This window comes from Gossypium raimondii, chromosome 1, assembly GCF_025698545.1.
Source record: "Gossypium raimondii isolate GPD5lz chromosome 1, ASM2569854v1, whole genome shotgun sequence".
Classification (NCBI taxonomy): domain Eukaryota; kingdom Viridiplantae; phylum Streptophyta; class Magnoliopsida; order Malvales; family Malvaceae; genus Gossypium; species Gossypium raimondii.
The window spans coordinates 34,922,775-34,941,913 of record NC_068565.1 but is presented as its reverse complement, the minus strand read 5'-3'; the positions used below and the strand labels follow the sequence as shown (position 1 = coordinate 34,941,913).

General features: G+C 34.9%; 2 protein-coding genes and 1 pseudogene across 2 annotated transcripts; 2 read left to right on the top strand and 1 right to left on the bottom strand.

The window, feature by feature from the left end:
* Positions 1–6,198: 6,198 nt before the first annotated feature.
* LOC105786983 (pentatricopeptide repeat-containing protein At4g01400, mitochondrial-like) lies at positions 6,199–7,281 on the bottom strand (annotated as a pseudogene).
* Positions 7,282–7,840: 559 nt separating this feature from the next.
* Positions 7,841–14,242, top strand: LOC105785683 (uncharacterized). The gene is made up of 9 exons (XM_012611805.2): positions 7,841–8,207; positions 9,241–9,591; positions 9,682–9,897; positions 10,532–11,178; positions 11,915–12,011; positions 12,098–12,151; positions 12,478–12,587; positions 13,086–13,276; positions 13,362–14,242. Exons 1-9 carry the CDS (start codon positions 7,968–7,970, stop codon positions 13,997–13,999), a joined length of 2,544 nt encoding a protein of 847 aa, XP_012467259.1. The 5' UTR covers positions 7,841–7,967; the 3' UTR covers positions 14,000–14,242.
* Positions 14,243–14,460: 218 nt separating this feature from the next.
* Positions 14,461–15,845, top strand: LOC105785685 (probable NAD(P)H dehydrogenase subunit CRR3, chloroplastic). The gene is made up of 3 exons (XM_012611807.2): positions 14,461–14,787; positions 14,870–15,015; positions 15,629–15,845. The coding sequence occupies exons 1-3, from the start codon at positions 14,543–14,545 to the stop codon at positions 15,751–15,753; spliced, it is 516 nt and encodes a 171-aa protein (XP_012467261.1). The 5' UTR covers positions 14,461–14,542; the 3' UTR covers positions 15,754–15,845.
* Positions 15,846–19,139: the final 3,294 nt, after the last annotated feature.

The window sequence follows — 19,139 nt, the reverse complement described above, 5'->3', positions numbered from 1 at the left end:
GGTGGTTAAAGTGGTGCGGTGGTGGCTAATGGTGGTTAAGGTGGCGGTAAAAATAAGAAAAACTATGATGGTAAAAGTGGTGGAGGAGTTAGAGAAAAAGGGTCAACACAAATGGTGGTTTTGGAAAGAAAATATGACAAAAGAAAAAAAAAAGAAAGTTGATGGCTTTTTTTTGGTAAAAGGGGTGGCATAACTAGTCAAAGGGGAAAAGAAAGAATGTGAGGGATATAAAGGAGAATAAAGGAAAGGGAGTGAACAAAAGGAGTGAAAAGAGGAGAAAACAAGGAAAGAAAGAGGAAGAAAAGGGAGGAAAGAATCTTAGTGTTGACAACTCATTTTGGGCAGCAAAAAGGAGAGTTGACCAAAAGTTGTCGAAATTCAACAAAAATGAAAGAGAAGGGACTCAAACTCGAGTCTCAAGAGTAGCTACACTACTTTTTAACCACTAGGCCATAACACATTCTTGCTTAAACTCTTACAACATTTATTTTTAAAATAAGGTGTGACATTTACTAGAGTTTCAAGAAAAAAAATGGTGAGAGGGAAGGGATTCACACTTGGGTCTCAAGGAAAATTTCACTAACACTTAAACATCAAACTGGTAACTCATTTTATTTTACAAACACACAAAGATAATCTTAAAAATCGTGGTGTGACCACTGTTGGTTCACAAACCTGATTCTAGAAACCTAATTTTTGGGATGTGACACAAACACGCAATTCATTTTTGGTGTCAACGAGCTAGCGAAGGGACCGATTAAATATTTTTAATTAGGGATCAAATGATTTATAATTAAGTTCTGACTTTTCACCTATTAATTATAAACTCATTTAGTCTCGAAATCATTCCACTATAGTATCATGACTAAGCTCTCCCTAACGACATACCATTATGAAAGCAACTATTTAGTGCTCGTCCAATGACCTTGTCATAAGTGTGCTACCCTCATAAGATATCTTTAATCTTTTTGGAATAATATCTGCTCTCCCAATATGATCCTATTTTGTTTCATGGCAACTATTACATCTTCCTTCATGAAAAGCCAATTACTATTAAATAGTAATGAAGTCATTCATCACAAAAACGAACAACCCATGACCACGTTTACTTTTCATCAACCATGTAATGCCAATGAGAGAATATCATTTGCTTATGTCTCATGCTATGAATTCTACTATTTTGAATGACGCTACTAACTGCAGAAGTTGTACACCCAATAGACCAGCTTTCGATTCATTATCTATTCGAACTCAGACTTTTACTTACATTAAAGTGTACGAGTCATACATAGTCCACCATCCACTTAGGATTTAGGTATGTCACACTATGAACTTCATAAGTGAATAAATCCATAAATGGATTCAGGATCTATTCTGCTTGGGTCCTAATCGATGTATTGTCGGTCCACTTAGTCACATATATGTCTCTATCTTTTAGAAGTTGCCCGTTCCAATGCTCAAAACAAGGCATCTCCCCAATTGGACTTGATAGACGACATATTAGTCTTTCAATTGGTTTGCTCATTTCTGATTAGACTAAGGACATGTTTAGGTTTGTTTACTAATACAACTTGTTTTTTCATATTACAATCCGACCACATAATATCGCTTAGTATCAGTTTAAAAATTAGGCAATCAATGAGCAACATTTGCTTCTATTTTGTTTTGCGTACAAAAACCATGTGAAGACAATATAAAAAGTATTAATGTAATTCATGAATAATTTTATTAACCAATCTGTTCAAAAAATTACAAGTGTACTTAGACGAAAATACTACACTTAGGGCACCAGATCCAACAAATTTGTTGTTATTTTTAGTGTTATTTCACTTCTGCTTTTAATACTGTTCCACTACCATTTCGCTATTATGTTGCTACTATTTTGTTGTTGTTGTTTGGATATTGTATAACTATTATTTTATTATTAATTTTGCTACTATTTTAGAGGCATTTACTTGCTAAGTTGTAATTATCTTAGTGTTATTTAAGTATAAAAACTTTTCTAATGTATTTTCCATTTATTGAGAAATACTTATTTTAATGTTTTTAGTGTCTTTGATGTATTGTATTTTTTAAATTTCTTTTTATATAAAAATAATCTAAAAAAAGTTAATATGAGTGGGCTGGGTCAGGCTCGGTTTTAGCATTTTTAATATGGATCGGATTTGGTAGAATTTTTTGTCCATTTTTCAGTTCGGCCTAAACCCAACTCGGCCCATGATTAGGTTTAGTGGGACCCACTAATTACAGTGTTTACCTAAACATGTCATCCTTGTATAATTAAAAGCAATTACATCCAAATTCAATTACTAGGTACCTTTTCAAACATTACCAAAGAGTACATATTTATGCACTATGATCGTGATTTATATGTGCAATCTAATTCAAAATAAATAGGATGAATCAATTTTTTATTAAAATTTTGGGGATTAAAAGACTAATATAAATAAAATCTACCCTTCCAGTCATAAAATATTTATTGAAATATATACCTCCTTTGATATTATTATTCTATATTATTTGGTTTAATAAATCATTTGGCATTAAGTTTGATGTCTTTTTCCAATTTGGTATTTATGTTTTTTATCCTATTTGATATCTATTTTAATAAAAAAGTTATATATTTTGCTACTTACTTAAAGGTAATGATGTTAAATTTTTAATATTTAATTAGAGGTTTAATGTTGATTTGATGAAAAATTATTTCCCTATACTTTAAAAAAAGAGTAAATTACACCAAAGTCACTCAACTTTGGGGTAGCTAACAAAACAGTCACTTAGGTTTCATTTCAGTCACTCAAATTTTGAAAAATAACAAAACAGTCACTAACGTTATAAAAAAGTGACAAAACAATCACCTATTAACAGTTTCCATTAGTGTCTTAAGGGGACCGCTGATGTGGAAAGTTAACTAACTGATGTGGCCAGTTAACTTGCTACGTTGGATGTCCACAGTGGAATCCCACCCAATTTAAGAAGAAATTGAAAAAAAAACCCTTAATAACAGAGAAGAAGAAGCAGAAGAAGAAGAAGATGTAACACCCCTTACCCGAGACCGTTGCCGGAGTCGAGCATGAGGCGTTACTTGACTTAACTTACTAGTTTGAGGCATAAAAATTTGCTTTTAAAATTAATTTCACTATTTACAACAAAGTTGTCCAATCGCGTAGTAGTTACAAAATTAATTATAACTCAAGCTAAGAAACTCGAAATTTAGATCCGTAAATTTTCCTTGAAACTAGACTCATATATATTTTTACCATAAATTTTTAAGAATTTTTTGTTCAGCAAATTAGTACAGTTTATTAGTTAAATTCTCCCCTGTTTCACTGATTGACTATCCTAAGCTCTCGTCACTAAAATTTAATTATCTCATTGTACAGACTTCATATGGTGTTCTCACTTGTTTCTAAAGAAAATAAACTCAATAAGGAATCTAGAAATATAAATTAAAACTCATAATTATTTTTTACAATTTTAATTATTTTCAAAAGTCAAAATAAGGGATTCCAAAAACCATTCTGACCCTATCTAACCAAAATTCAAATATCTCAGAATATAAAATTTCTTTACCCACATCGTTATTTTTCTATGAAAATAGACTCGATAATATTTAATTCTATATATTATTCACTCTCTAATTCATTTTATACTATCCTTGGTGATTTTTCAAAGTCACGTCACTGCTGCTGTCCCAAAACTATTTCATTGCAAAGTTTTACTCTTTCATATTTTCTAGGTATAAACTATCACCTAGGCATTCATAACACCACACATGTTCTTAATTAGTCATTTAAATAGCTAACCATTAGCCTTATCATATAAACACACTCAAAATGACTAAGTCTCTATACATGCCATAGCTTTACACGTTTCGAAATCACATAATACCGAGATGTCTGTAGATAGTGTGAGACGAACTCCGACATCCTTGTGATCCTCGAATCGACTTGGCGATACTATAAAAATAAGGAAAGTAAAGAAAGTAACCATAAAGCTTAGTAAGTTTACAAGTAAATAAATAACAACATTTATCATAAATAATCATACTCATAAATTTCATCAAACATTAGAATCTTTACTCGCTTCTTTACTTACTCACTTACTTGTTTACTTACTTGCTTACTTAAATAACTCATGATTATAACTTACTCCTCCCTTGCTGAAATTTATTCCTCAACTGATAACTGAGATATTATCAATCCTTATAACTCACCTGAATTTATTATTATGCTTTTATCTGAACTTTCATGTAACATGGTCTATTTACTAGCCCGTTGAATCACTTGGAATACGAAGGATACTCAGGTCTCTCGTCTGATAATACATGCCAAAGCTATGTCCTACATGGGATGTTTTCTGTACTGCCAATGCCATATCCCAGATATGGTCTTACATGGGAGTTCTCATTTCGGTGCCCATGCCATGTCCCAAACATGGTCTTACAAGGGACCTCTCATCTCGATGCCAACGCCATGTCCCAGACATGGTCTTACATGGGACCTCTCATAACCTCAATGATGTCAATGCCATGTCCCAAACATGGTCTTACATGGGATCTCTTTACCCAAATGTCATGACATTTGTATCTGATATATTCCTTATGTTTCAACGGGACTTTTTAACACTAATTCTCTATCATCTCATACTTGAGTCAACATTAAATAATTTCATAAAATAAATACATAATTTCTGGAAAATAGAAGCATTAATAATAATTATTGAAATATTGTATTTATTTACTGTAAACTTACCTCGGTACAAAATATGGCCAAATCTATCAACTTAGCCTTCAACCTTTTTCTTTCCTCGGTCTAACTCCGGATTTCGTTCTTCTTGATCTATAATAGCAAATTTATCTTATTTAGTATTCACATTCATCAAAACAAACCTTGACTCAAACTTTAGAAAAATTACGATTTTGCCCCTAAATTTTGCATAATTACACTTTTGCCCCAAAGCTCGAAAATTAAATTTCATCTCTTATTCTTATGTTTTATAACATACTGGACATTTTTCTCTTCTATGACAACATCAAATTCTTACTCTAACACTTACTTATGAACATTAGGTATTTTTGTCGATTATGTCAATATACTCGTTTTCACTTAAAATCGACTAGCAAAAGTTGTTTAACATAATTCCTAGCTTCATATTCTACCATAAAACATCAAAATAAACAGATTTCACCTATGGGTATTTTTCCAAATATGAACCCTAGGTTAAATTATTGCTAAAATAAGCTAAATTAAGCTACCGGGATTCTAAAAACGTAAAGAACATTAAAAACGAGGCTTGGAATCACTTACTATGAGCTTGAGAAAGTGAAGAAACCCTAGCTATGGCTTCCTTCAAGTTTTGGCAGCAAGCAAGGATGATGAACACGGTTTTTACATCTTTTCCCTTTTAATTCTATTTATTTACTAAATGACTAAAATTCCCTTACTTAAAAAAAATCCTATTTCACTTATCTCATGTCCATTTTTGTCCATCACTAACTAATGGTCTAATTACCATATAAGGACCCCTAATTTATAGTTCCATAACACTCAAATACCTTTAACATATAAAACTCAACTTTTGCAGTTTTTACAATTTAGTCCTTTTGACTAAATTGAGTGCCCAAACGTCAAAATTTTTGAACAAAATTTTCACGAAATCTTTCCTTGAAATTGTAGGCCATAAAAAATATAGTAAAAACAAATTTTTCCTCATCGAATTTATGGTCTCGAAACCACTGTTCCGACTAAGCCCTAAATTAGGATGTTACAGAAGAGATTGTAAAAAAAAGTCTTCTTTGCCTAATTTGGCAGGGTTTGATTCTTTGCCTCTTCCTTTGTAACCTTCCGCCATTGTTTTCCCAGCAATACTGATCCTTCAATTTCTCGGATTTCCTATGGACTCCATCTCAAAACAAATTTCTTATCTCTTCAAACAAAGTATTCGCTTCTAGGTTTAAGTCAAAGAGTTTTTCTGCAAATCTCTACACTTTCTCTATTTGGTATTACAACACATCTAAAAATAACACCCTTGTTTGGTCGGCTAATGATAATTCTCTGCCGACCTGAAATTCGTCTCTTGTTATCGGCCACTGATGGTGTAATTTACCTGACCAACACAACCAAGAAAAAAGTGATGACAGGCAGGCAATTTGCTATAGCAATAGCTAAAGTTGCAGTGGTATAAACAAGGACGACACTATTGATATCCACGCTTAAATTTATCCTGAAACCCAAAATTTCTCAACAGTTGATATGATTTCTTCCATTGTAATGGCTGCGGAAAAAACTTAATAGCATCCATAGCTCTTCCTTTCCTAAAAAAACCCAATATAACATTATTATAATGCACAATATCAACGTTACACCCTTTAACTTTCATTCTACAAAGAAGCTTATAAGCTTCTTTAAGCTTCTTCTTCTTACACAAACTATTCAGCAAAGTAGTATAACTCAATGAATCCTGTACGAATCCTTTATTCAACATATCTTCTAACAAATCTACAGCTCTATTCACTTGACTCTTCCTACATAGCCCTTGCATTAATATCCTATAAGACTCAGCAGCAGGCATAACGTCTCTCTCAAACATTTTGTTGAATAGTTTGTACGCAATACTTAAATCTCCGTTCAAACAAAACGCACCCATCAAAATGTTGTAAGATTTGGTATTGGGGAAAACACCGTATTTATGGGTAGTCTTGAAAAGGTCGAAAGTAGGCATGATGAAGTTACAATGAGAAATAATCAGCTCGAGGATATGATTTAAGTGTCTGGGTAAAGGCTTAACGTTGAATTCAAGCATTTTGTAGAACACATTGAGAGCTTTCTCGAGTAAATCAGCTTCAACGTAGATTTTGATAAGGTAAGAAAAGAGAGTCGGGGTTACTCGATATTGATTAGATTTTAGACGAGCGAGAAGGTCGTCGATAAGAGAGAAGTTCTTCGAACAACCGAGTTTGAGAATGAGGACGAGGAAGGAAGAGTAAGAGTGACGAAAACTGGGTTGGGTGGTGGTGACATCGAAGATTTCTTTAGCGAGGAAAGGGTCGGACTGGGTGGATATCAGTTTCAAAACTCACGTAGGGGAAGCTATTGGCGACGGTGATGGTTGTCGTTGATTTGAAATTTGGAGGCATCTCCGTTTTTTCTCTTCTCCTTCTCCTCTTCTTCTTTTTTTTTCTTTTTTTTCTTCTTAAACCCTAAATGGGTGCTGATAGGGCTGTTAAATTTGTGGTAACTGACCAGCTGAAGGGTTGTTTGACACCATGCACTCTGTCATCTACCATGTCACTTTGCCGTGACATCTGTGACGGAAAACGACAAAAAGGACTGCTTTGTCATTTTTCCAAAGTTGAGTGACTGAAATGAAACTAAGGTGACTGTTTTGTCAGCTATCCCAAAGTTGAGTGACTGTTGGTGTAATTTACCCTTAAAAAATATATTTCTCTAATAAAAATGAATGACTTATTGTTATAAAAGAAAGCATCAAATGAAATTATATATATCTTGCTTATAATATGGAATGAAAGAATTAGGATGGATGAAGGTGAAGATGAAGATGAAGATGAAGATGAAGATGAAGGGGGACGGAGGAGAAGTGAAAAATATAATATTAAATAATAATTTATTTTATTTTTATTTAATATAAATTTTAAATTTTAAATTTTTTATATAATTAAAAATGGTACACGAGTTGAAAGTTTTTTTTTTTTTTTTTAACGGAGGGTAAAAGGTTGAAAAGAAATTTTAGGCAACTAATTCAAAAAAGTATAGCTTGAGGGCTTATTCATCAATTAAGTAAAAAAAAGGAAAGCTTAAATATCCGGTGGCAAAAATCTAGTACATTCCATTATCCGGGCAGTGAGGAAAGGCCAAGGGAAGTGCCACTTCTACAGGGAGAATAACAATATAAAACCTAACACACCCGCAAAACCCTGCTTCCAATCTCACTGTTTTAGGCCAAAAATGATTGCCTCTGCTACTCTCTCACCTTACTTTAACATTAAGCTGCTCAATCCCCGGCATGTGTTTACAACCACCAAACCCAGGAGAAAATACTCTACCTTTTCTACAAAGTTCCATCTCAATCATCTTTGGAACGGTTTCCTCCAACCCAAGTCGTGCTCCCTCCGCACAGTCCTTAGGAAAGTTAGTGATGATGGTGGTTCCATTGATGCCAACCCACAGGAATCTGCTGCTGTTTCTGTAAGTTCCCAAGTCTAAGCTTCTTGCTTTCCCATCTGTGTCCTCATAATTTGACTTCGAGAGCTTGTTCTGTTTGTTTTTCTTTTCTTTTTATATAGTTTTTTATTTGGTTAATGGGATGAAAGATGTTTCTAATTTAGAAACTAGAAACTGTATGGTTTCAGAATGTAACTTATTGGTCAAATGAAGTGCCTTTAAAACTTGTTAATACTATCATTTTCACTGGAAAACTGTTTTGGGGTTTACTCTATATTTGAAGGAATAAAGTTTTGATTTTGGATAAAAAATTGGGAACTTTACTTTTTCAGATAGAACGTAGTAATTCTTTTGTTTTTTGGCCATGGTGGTCGGCTATACAGATCATATTTGGGCCTCTGTGCCTGTTAAGACCATATCATTAGTGTAGCATAGAGTTTTCACTGAAGATGGGTTTTATGGAGCTTTGGCGAAATTAATCTTAAGAATGGAAGTCAAATAATGGTTGTGTAAGTGTTCTAGATTTTGAGCGATGTTAAAGAACGATAATTGAGCTTGATGAAATGTTACACATAGGTGACATAAGGTTATTTATTTGAATTGGAATGAGATAATTAGACATTTGAAAGGTGACATAAGGAGCTGGCTTATGCTCCCCTGCAGAACAGATTGAATGTTATCATCTCATTGTTGGATTCATACAATTTAAACGGTAGCTGTTAGGAGAGACTTTGATTGCTGACCTCTTGAGCTTTGCCTTTAGACTCTTGCCTCATGTCTTCTTTTTCTTAGTCTTATGTTTAAATTGAAGCTTTTAAGGACCCTGAAAAACTTTAGATGGTTACTTTTAGTCTTTTAATTTGCAACTCTTTCCTTTTTCTTTTTCCCATAAGTTTTTGGAATGTACTTGCAATTAAAATTAAACTTTTATTCTAACTTCTCCCTCTCCTTTTTACCAACTCCTCTTTCTTTTTTATTTCTTATTTAGATTTCTTAAGATAAGAAATGTTTATTAGTTTTAGGTACATAATAATGCAGCTTGTTATGCTAATTCCAGGTTGGTGAAGGGGCAAGCAGTAGCTCCTCCACTTTAGGTGACAACTACGTGGCTTTATTTGTACGAATGCTTGGGCTAGACCATGATGCTCTTGACCGAGAACAGGCAATAGTGGCACTATGGAAATATTCACTAGGTGGAAAGAATTGCATTGATACCATTATGCAGTTCCTAGGCTGCATAAACTTAACTGTGAACCTTCTTAACTCTGAGTCTAGTGCTACATGTGAAGCAGCTGCCGGTCTTTTACGATCAATATCTTCAATCAATTTGTACAAAGATATAGTAGCAGAAAGTGGAGCAATAGAAGGGATAACTGGTTTGCTGAGTCGACCTTCCTTGACTTCTGAGGTACAAAGGAGGTATTTCACCTTTGAAAATGTTCATCACATTTATCTTGTTTGCTGAAATTTGAGACATATTATGAACTCACTTTTCCAGGTTAAAGAGCAAAGTATGTGTACTTTGTGGAACTTGTCTGTCGATGAAGAACTTAGAGTGAAAATTGCTAACTCAGATATCCTACCATTTCTTATCAATTCCCTCGATGATGATGACATAAAAGTGAAGGAAGGAGCTGGTGGAGTTTTGTCGAATTTGGCCTTGAGCCATTGCAATCACAGCATGATGGTTGAAGCTGGTATCATTCCGAAACTGGTGAGGATCTTTGCTGAATGGGGGTCGTTGTTTTCTAATTAAATGACTGAATGGTTATCTGGTTACATGCTGAATTGTTACATGCAATATAGTGACTTAATGTAAATGTGCTATAGCTTTTGTTTTCCTTGAAAAAGATGATGTTTGTTTATTGTTATAATCTTTTGTGTGTGTAAAAACTTGTGCATTCTGGTCCATCCTCTTCAGTATTGTTTGCAAAGCTTTCTTATTTTTACCCAAATCAAAATGATGTTACGTGCCAAAATTGTCAAATGCAAATGTGAAGTATGACATTGTTTATATACCTTTACCAGGAAGCTTGTATTTTGTTTGCTGTCATGCAGTTACATTCTTGTTTTGTTTATAATCTTCTTTCTTTGCATGCATTGCTTCCTTTCCAAAGTTTTAACCTTTAAATTCAATTTCTAACTAGTCTCCACAAATTTCATAAATTCAATTGTATTAGTAGATGATGGTTGTGTATCTCACAGAAGCAAACTGTATCCATTGTTGTTGACTCATTTTTAGAACGCATTACTGCATCATTGGATTGTAGTGAATTGAAAATGCAACATAGTGAAACTTAGACTAAATTTCAGTGGCACCTGATGAAACTTTCCTACTCTTAATGCAGGCAAAGCTATTAAAAACTGACATGGAAGGATCTAAAGTGATTCGGAAGGAAGCTAGAAATGCTTTATTGGAACTCATTAAGGATCAGTATTATAGAATTCTTGTCATAGAGGAAGGTCTGGTTCCCGTTCCCATGGTTGGTGCAGCTTCTTACAAGTCTTTCAAGCCAGGATTATATTCATGGCCTACTATGCCAGATGGTACAGAGATTGAGCAGACTTCCAAAGGTCCTTCAAAGTTTGGTGCCTCTGAATTACTTCTTGGGTTGAATGTTGGTGAGAATGCTGAGTTAGAGGAAGCTAGGAAGAATGCAATAGTTGGACGCACACAGCAACAGTTTCTTGCTCGCATAGGGGCTATAGAGTTGGATGGAAAAAGAGAATCTCAGTCTGATATCCCCACTGATAACCGATTTACTCTTCTCCCATGGATAGATGGTGTGGCTCGATTAGTTTTGATACTTGAGCTTAATGATGAGGTTGCCATATCGAGAGCTGCTGAGTCAATTGCTGACTCATCTATCAATGAACATATGCGGACTTCATTCAAGGAAGCTGGTGCTATCAAGCATTTGGTTCGGCTTTTAGACCATAACAGTTTTGCTGTCAGATCAGCTGTGATCCACGCTTTGGAGAGGTTGTCTGTCAGGTATATTTTCTCTTTTGTGTAGTCTTGCTAGATAATGCCTTTAGTTCTAAATGGGGAAAATTTTAACAGGTGCAGACATTTCTTGAGGTACTCATTGACCCAGATTTTGGCCTTTCCTTTAGTTCACAATATTATTTTATGAACTATTGAGTCATTGTTTGTCTTTCTTTGTTCATATTTAAAAGACAGTGAGTTTTTAGTGAGCCTTCTTGTGCTTTCTTATATGCTTCTTGAACCCTCTGGAAAAATATAACTCCCAGGGTTACTGTTTGGTTATTGGAGGAAGCTCACATTTTGTCTCTCTACTTTATTAACAGCGAGTTGTCTATATGCATCCATCATCTCCTGATGGTCTCACCAGAATAGGGTCCAGTCTTATACTTGTAACATTTTGTTGTAAAGTTGTGGCTCTGAATATCTGTTACAAAGTTTTTTTTGTGATTCCTCAATTTGCTTCATTGGCATTGATGCTGGTAGCATTTCATGTGTCGAATTGGTGTTATGGAATTTTCTTTATTGAACATTTGAGTCATGCCAGTAATTTTGACAATATCTTCTCATATTCATATTCATATTCATATTCACATCCACATCTTTATCCATATCCATATCCATATCCATATTTCATTTCCTTTTACTTTAGTGGTAGTTTCTGGAACTAAGTAACACAACATGTGCTTCATATCTTAATTTTTAGATACAATAAAATGTTTATGAAGTTTCTTGCTGGCTGCAGCTCTTCTCTTTATCATGTACTTGAAGCTGAAGGTATTTTACACCCTTTAGTTTGTACACTGAAACGCTCAGAAACCTCTGGAAGCTTGATGGAAAAGGTGAAGGCAGTCTTTGTTTTCTCAAGTGGTAATTTGTAATAATTCTAGTTTGATATTTCTGACACGGATTGTTGCTGGATTTGCAGACCTTGGATATACTTGCGAGGATTTTAGACCCTAGTAAAGAAATGAAGTCCAAGGTTAGTCAGCCAATCAATTTTTACAGCATAATGTAAATGATAGAAGACATTTTCATTTGTTGTTCCAATTTTTAAACTTAGACCCCTTATGTTTTCCTCCTTTAGTTGCATGGCATTTGGGGTTGTCTTTTTCGGAAAGATCTTTTTGGCCATTTTCATTTTTATTAATATCTTGTTTTCTTATTAAAATGGTTATAACAGCATAAAACAAAGCAAGCAACCTCAATGATTCAAAGTTTCCGAAACACAGTCATCCATACGCTCACAAAGAATAATTTGGGCCCTATATTTTTCTGTTGACTTACCTAGTATACTGTTGTATCTAGTTCTACAATGGACCAGTTAATGGTTCAAAGATGGGGATAGATGCTGCAAGGAGCCTTGATGCTTCTGCCAGATTGACTGGAGATAAGCCTGTGTCAATAATGGATTCCAGGTTTTTCCCTTTTCTTTCTGGCATCTTTGTTTATTTGAAAAATGATGCTTCATCATTATGGTGTTCACCATTGGATCTTCTTCTGTTTCCAAAATGATTGCTTACTCTGGATGAGATACATGGAGATAATCAATTGGGAAACATGTTAATTGTTTTCCTCTTTCTGTTGTCTTCTATGTAGATCCACTTATCTTGTTAATGCAGGGTTTCAAAGTTTTATTACTTCTTCTCCTCTTGGCTCTAAATTATTTTCTTCCACAATTTATCTATTTTCTCCCCAAGTTGATTCAATGAAACTGAAACTGACAGTAGCTCTTAAGGGGGTCGGTGGAGTTTATATATGTTCCCTTAGTTACTTTAGGCTCCATTGTCAAAGCACGTACTACAAAAGGTTTTTTTTATTTGCCTAGTGATTTAATGTTTTGGGATATTCATGTTGAATCCTTGGGTTCTTGACTGTAACACTAACCTGATGTATATTTTGGAAATGTATTGTAGGAAAGAATTGCTAGACTCTACTGTCATTACTCGCCTTATTGAGATTTTGAAGACATCACCATCAAACCTGCAAAGAAAAGTAGCTTCTATCTTGGAATTCATAACAATAATTGAACCAAGCATGGAAACAATAATCAAAGTAGATGTATCATCTGGTTTGGAAGCTGTTTTTCAACAAAAAGCTGTAAAAGGTAAGGGCAAATAATTCTTAGTTGAAAACACTTGTGCTGTACTACTGTAGACTTGTGAGAACATAAAACCTTTTCTATTTTGCAGACAAGGAAGCTGATGTAGAAGGTCAGGAACTAGACGAATATGCTCTTGAACTTGAGGAAGCTGGCCTTGCAGTCTCTGCAGCCTCAAGGCTACTAACAAAACTTCTTGACTCGGAACAGTTTTGCCAAAAAATAGACTCTACCCATTTCACCAAACTACTCCGCAAAATCCTTAAGTCCGATATCCCTCTTCGAAACAAAGATTGGGTTGCCGCTTGCCTTGTTAAACTGTGCTCTATATCCAGTCCTAATGTAGATTTCGAGAATCCAATCAACATGGAGGTAACTCTTTATGAGACAATCCCAAGACTTATAGAGCAGATAAAATTGTCTCTTTCTCCAGAAACACAGGAATCCGCCGCTGTTGAACTTAACAGAATAATTTCCGAAGGGGTTGTGGATTCCACCCGAGCTGTCGCATCTGAGTTTGGTATATTTCCACTTGTGAATCTTATTGAACAAGGGAGTGACAGGGCAGTCGAAGCAGCCTTATCAATACTGTATAATCTGAGTATGGACAGTGAGAATCATTCTGCAATCATAGCTGCTGGGGCGGTGCCAGCGTTGAGGAAGATTGTTTTATCGCAAAGATCACACTGGTCACGAGCACTTCGTCTGCTAAGGAATCTGCCTGTGTGATGCCAACATGAATACTATGTTTTTAGGGCCTTCGTACAGATCCTACAATCATTTTTGTTCTATTCAGCAGGAGCCATTTCTATCGAGTTATAACAATCGCATTGGTTTAATTTCATTGGAAAGTCCATGTTTTTGTGACAAAAGTTTTATACTCCGCTCCTTGCCTTGTATCATAATAATGAACTCATGTCAGATATTGTGGAAACCTTTGATGATAAAAAAGTTTGTCCTTGAAGAATTCAACTGATTGCTGCTGTGTATGAATATCAATGAACATATTTATAGTGTGATTAAGACCAGAAGAACAAAAAATGGTGATGACTGGCAGTGTGCCTTTTAGCTTATGATGGGTTATACCTCCTGCTTCTAATGTTGTACGTTAAAGATCTTGTCAAGATATTTCTGACCAGCCAATGGCTCTATAGATAGTTTTATAAGTTATCCTTTGACAGCTAGCGGAGCAGAACACCATAAATAATAAATAACAAAAATCCAAATACGAAACAGAGAACATAAAAAAATAGAGAAGAAAAAAGAAAAAGCATGGCTTGCTTATCCTGCAGTTGTATATCCATTGCCATGGCCAAAGCTGTTATCCATCCCCCCATTGCCTCTCTTACCGACAAACCCTCCCCACAAGAAACCCAAACAAATTCAAAACCCAAAACAGCAACTCGACCAAGAAAAAGGAGACAACGTTTGCGGCAACAAAAGCCACACCCTCCTCCTTCAATCGTCCAGATTGAACGTGCCATTGGTGCTGGTTCCTTCCGTGACGCTGACTCCAGGCATATCTTTCTTCACCCCCCTTTGCTTTTTTATGGGTAATTGAGAATAAGATTTATGTTTGTTTTGTTTAAACATGGGCAGTGATTTGGAGGAGCAAAGGAGGAAGACGATATTCGATGGGCTTTTGCCTGTCACTGGTGGTAAATTTGAAGGAGACATTGAAAAGAAGCTTCGCGAGACTGGGGAGTGGATTGGTACCACTACTGAAGCAACCTTCCGTTCCTCCGGTACTTCATTTTTCTCTCTATTTTCTTTCAATCGAGTTCAGATAAGTTTTAGTACTGCAAGGTGAAAGCTACTTGTAAGATGGAAAGATTAAGATGTATATGAAGCATATTTAGGTATAAGAGGTAGGCAATATGATTTTTTTTATACTGCATTTGATAATAGCTTGCAGAATAGCGCAAAACAAGCAACCAATTGAATGATCAAGAAACTTCAACTCTTATACCAAGTTAGAATGCAGATACTCTTCTGCCATTGTCAGTAGCTCAGGTCTCCACCCCTCACTTTGCTGGCTTATGATATCGAATTAAGATCAATTGTTACATGCCAAGACTTAAGCTGAGCAAATATGCAGCCTTAACCTTGAATTTTACACCTTTAGTCAGCCTTCAAACACTCTATTAGCAGTTGCATTTAGAAGCAACCCACACTTAGCGTCCGTTGGAAAAGGCAGTGCTGGACTTTCAACTTCTATGAATAAGGGTGGGGGTGACCTAGACTACTGTTGAGGTTGCATCCCATAGATCGTAATGTGATCCAGTTAGTGGTAAATTTCATTTGTGATGATAGATGACTCGTATGATTGATTTGTTAATGGGAAAATTGCTTGTGCAGGAAAAACAATCCTGTTGGTTGTGCTACAATGGATCCTACCAATTTGGACCTTTTCTCTACTAGTTGCTTCTGGGGTCATAAAGCTACCATTCAGCACCCCCCTAATCGACGACCTCATCATGTGAAACCACTTTGCTTCATTCTTCTGGATATCATGTTTTGTGTATAAGACTGTTCACATCTTGTTTAAACCAATCAACCGCAGCTTCAATCATAATATCACCATGCCACAAAATAGCACTGGATCTTAAAACCAAATTTACCTAAAGACTCTCATGTGTCTTCAAGTCTATACCGAAAGTCTAAAACCTTTCCTCATAAACCCTAAAATGAAGTATTAACAACTGCAATATAAATTCATCTTCCTCTACTTTTTAGGTTCGTAACTTGCTAAGTTTACTCCTAAAAACTATTAGGGCCCCTTTGGATACAAAGGTAACTGTTTCATAGCTTTTCATGCAAATCTTTTTTCAACTGGAGTTTAATGTGCTGTTTGGATCTCATTAGTGAGGCGAGATTGATGAAATGTGGGGTTTTTCTTTTTAAATAAATGATGCAACATACAGACTAATTATAAAAATTGGTCGATTTTTACAGTAAAGTAGGGTGCTGACAAGTTGTCAGGTGGTACCACTCTAAATTTTCCCATAACCATTAGCTAATTGTGCCGTTGGAAAAAAATATTTTAAGTGGTACTACTTAACACATTGGTGGCATTGATATAAAGTTTTAAATAATACATATATTTTTGGGGATATACAGAACTGAAAATACATAGTGAAAAAATATTTTCTTTTTGTGGTTTTTTTTAAAGGTGGTAGAAAAAGAAAAAAAATGTTGAAAAAGCGGAAAAAAATGCTGGTGTTGTGGTGCCACTTGCCAGGTTGATGGCATCGGTTTGAAATTTTAACAAGTTCAACCGTTGTTAAAGAAAAAAGTTGAAAATGTTTTTTTTATGGGTGTTGCCTGATAGTGTGACAACACCAAACCCCTATATGAACCCCTTCCCTAACTAAAAAACAAAATTTTGGTTGTTTATGGGTTCCAAACAAAACGAGAGAGAAAAAAAAAGTTCTTAGAAATTAAGATTGAAGATAAATAATATTTGTTTTCCATTTTAGAATTAAAGTTTTTTTTTAACTTCAAAAAACAAGTTTGAATTGATAATGTTAGCTTGTAATTATTTTTATGTATTTTTATTTTATTTTACTATTATGTGACTATATATTGATAATTAATAGTATGAGATGCAAGTTATATTGTTTGATAAAAAGTTTCTTTGTTGCTTTAAAATGGTATGAATTGTTTTAATAGGAACTAATATATATAATTATTATTTTTAATTTGTTTTATAGATATACTATCGAAGATAAATAACCAATTCTTCGTATATGTCCACTTCGATGTGATAATTTTCCAAACAAAAGTTGGTTGTATACTTGAATCGCGCATAAAATTGGAATGAGATTTAACAAGAGTGTAAAACTTGATGAAATCAAACAAAAGATTAGTGCAAAAATCACTTGACGTTGTGGGAGGAGGTTGCCCAGACTATTTTACAAATTTCTAGTTTCATCAAATTCGTGCAAATATAGGGAGATGGAACTTGTAAAAGATGATGACGTGAAGACTATGATTGTCCTGTATTGCTCGCCTGGTAACATTGACCCAGTTGAGTTGTTCTTTGAGTTAGCGGATGTTGAGCCCCCATACAAAATGTCACTTTAATAAATTAACAATATAGAGTTCATAACTCATATACAAAGGCTTCGAGAACATCTGTCGATAGGTGATATTCTATACACGGGTTTGACTTTGATCTGAATGTTGGATGGGTAGAATCGTGTGATTATGAAGCTACATCGACATGGAGTGACAATCTACACAATGCTCTTATTATGTATAATAACCCTAATCTGGGTCCCCATTTATAGATACATACATTGGTGATTGGTATAGATGAAATATTGAAGGACTTGATAATGATAGTGGTTCTGATCACCAAAGTGAAGATTTTAGTGACTTCGATCTCAATTAGGTCTTGGATGATATCAACAACGAAGGCACAAGCGATGATGATAATGTATACGCCCCTTCACTCAAGAACCAAACTTGTGACATTGTTATACTGAATGATCGTTCAACCCACATGTTGAGTGTAGATCTCAATGCTGTACATGCATATGAGTTCTTTGAATACTTAGATATAGCACCTTCTTACAAGTTAGTGCTAAATTTTGAATAAGAAGAGTTGGTTGTAGGTCAACAATTCCCAAACAAGAAGGAAGAAGTATAGCATAAAAGCATCGATGGACTACAAAATCACTATATCTAAATCGATATTATACATTAGGGAGTGTTGAAGGTTTGCGGAAGGTTGGTTGCAATTGGCAGGTACGAGCTGCGTTGATGCAGAGGTCACAGCTGTGTGAGATTTGAAAATATGTAGGGCCTTATACATGCACTGCTGCATGGATGATGCAAGATTATGAGAAACTTAATGCGAAAACAATCTGTAATTACATCATGCCATTTGTGAAAAACATATCCACCATTCCTGTATCGGTCTTGATTTTCGACATGCAATCTCGATTTTAGTACAGAGTGTTATACAAGAAAGCATGGTGGGCTAAACAGATGACGATGGAACAATTGTACGGAGATTGAGATGCATTGTACAATGAACTTTAAGGGTAGTTAGTCGCAATACAAGATTACGTGTTATAGGCTGTGGTTGACTTGCAGGCACTGCCTGCTTATGAACTAGAACACCAAACAGGTTTAAAGAAAAAATATTTCACTTGTTCTAGACATTCAATCTATGCGTTAGGGTCTTTCCCTATTGTAAGCTGCTTGTGCAAGTTGATGAAACCTAGTTGTAATGAGAAATATTCGCAAATCTTTTTTATTGCGGTTGCACAAGACAATAACCCACTACAACAAAACAGGTTTTTAGCGTTGCTAAAACAATTTGCGGCATTTTGATAAGCGTCGCAAAAAATGCCGCTAAAGATAATGTCGTTAAATTTTGTGGCGTTTATGTGGGAAAATGCCACTATAGAACATGACCTTTAGCGGTACTTCTCATAAAAACGCCGCCAAAGAACATGATCTTTAGTAGCGCTTTCCCCACAGACATTACTAAAGAAAATGAACTTTAGCGATGCTTTCCCACAAACGCCGGTAAAGGTCATGTTCTTTAGCGGTGTTTGTGGGAAAACGCCACTAACTTTAGCAGATTTTACCAAGCAATTTTCGTTTATATAGAACCCGAATTTTTAACATAATTTCCTGTAGCATCAAATCCAACCAAAAGCTTCAAATCTAAATGGTACTATCACGAAAGAAATATGTATATAATCTAAATTAATAAATGAAATAACAAAATATATTATATTCAAAAGTTATATTGTTAAGCTATTCTCACAATAAGAAAACAAAATTCTAAGATGGCGGGTTCTACGACTGCTAAAACATCTTCATCATATTCTGAAGCTGTAACTAGAGTTCG

What these genes read in the sequence shown, in the direction of transcription:
- LOC105785683 (XM_012611805.2), top strand. Translation starts at nt 7,968, where the DNA reads ATGATTGCCTCTGCTACTCTCTCACCTTACTTTAACATTAAGCTGCTC. An exon ending in AGGAATCTGCTGCTGTTTCT is followed by an intron (nt 8,208 to 9,240) that starts GTAAGTTCCCAA and finishes TGCTAATTCCAG; the next exon opens with GTTGGTGAAGGGGCAAGCAG. An exon ending in TTGGAGAGGTTGTCTGTCAG is followed by an intron (nt 11,179 to 11,914) that starts GTATATTTTCTC and finishes TGCTGGCTGCAG; the next exon opens with CTCTTCTCTTTATCATGTAC.
- LOC105785685 (XM_012611807.2), top strand. Translation starts at nt 14,543, where the DNA reads ATGGCTTGCTTATCCTGCAGTTGTATATCCATTGCCATGGCCAAAGCT. An exon ending in TTCCGTGACGCTGACTCCAG is followed by an intron (nt 14,788 to 14,869) that starts GCATATCTTTCT and finishes AAACATGGGCAG; the next exon opens with TGATTTGGAGGAGCAAAGGA. An exon ending in AGCAACCTTCCGTTCCTCCG is followed by an intron (nt 15,016 to 15,628) that starts GTACTTCATTTT and finishes TTGCTTGTGCAG; the next exon opens with GAAAAACAATCCTGTTGGTT.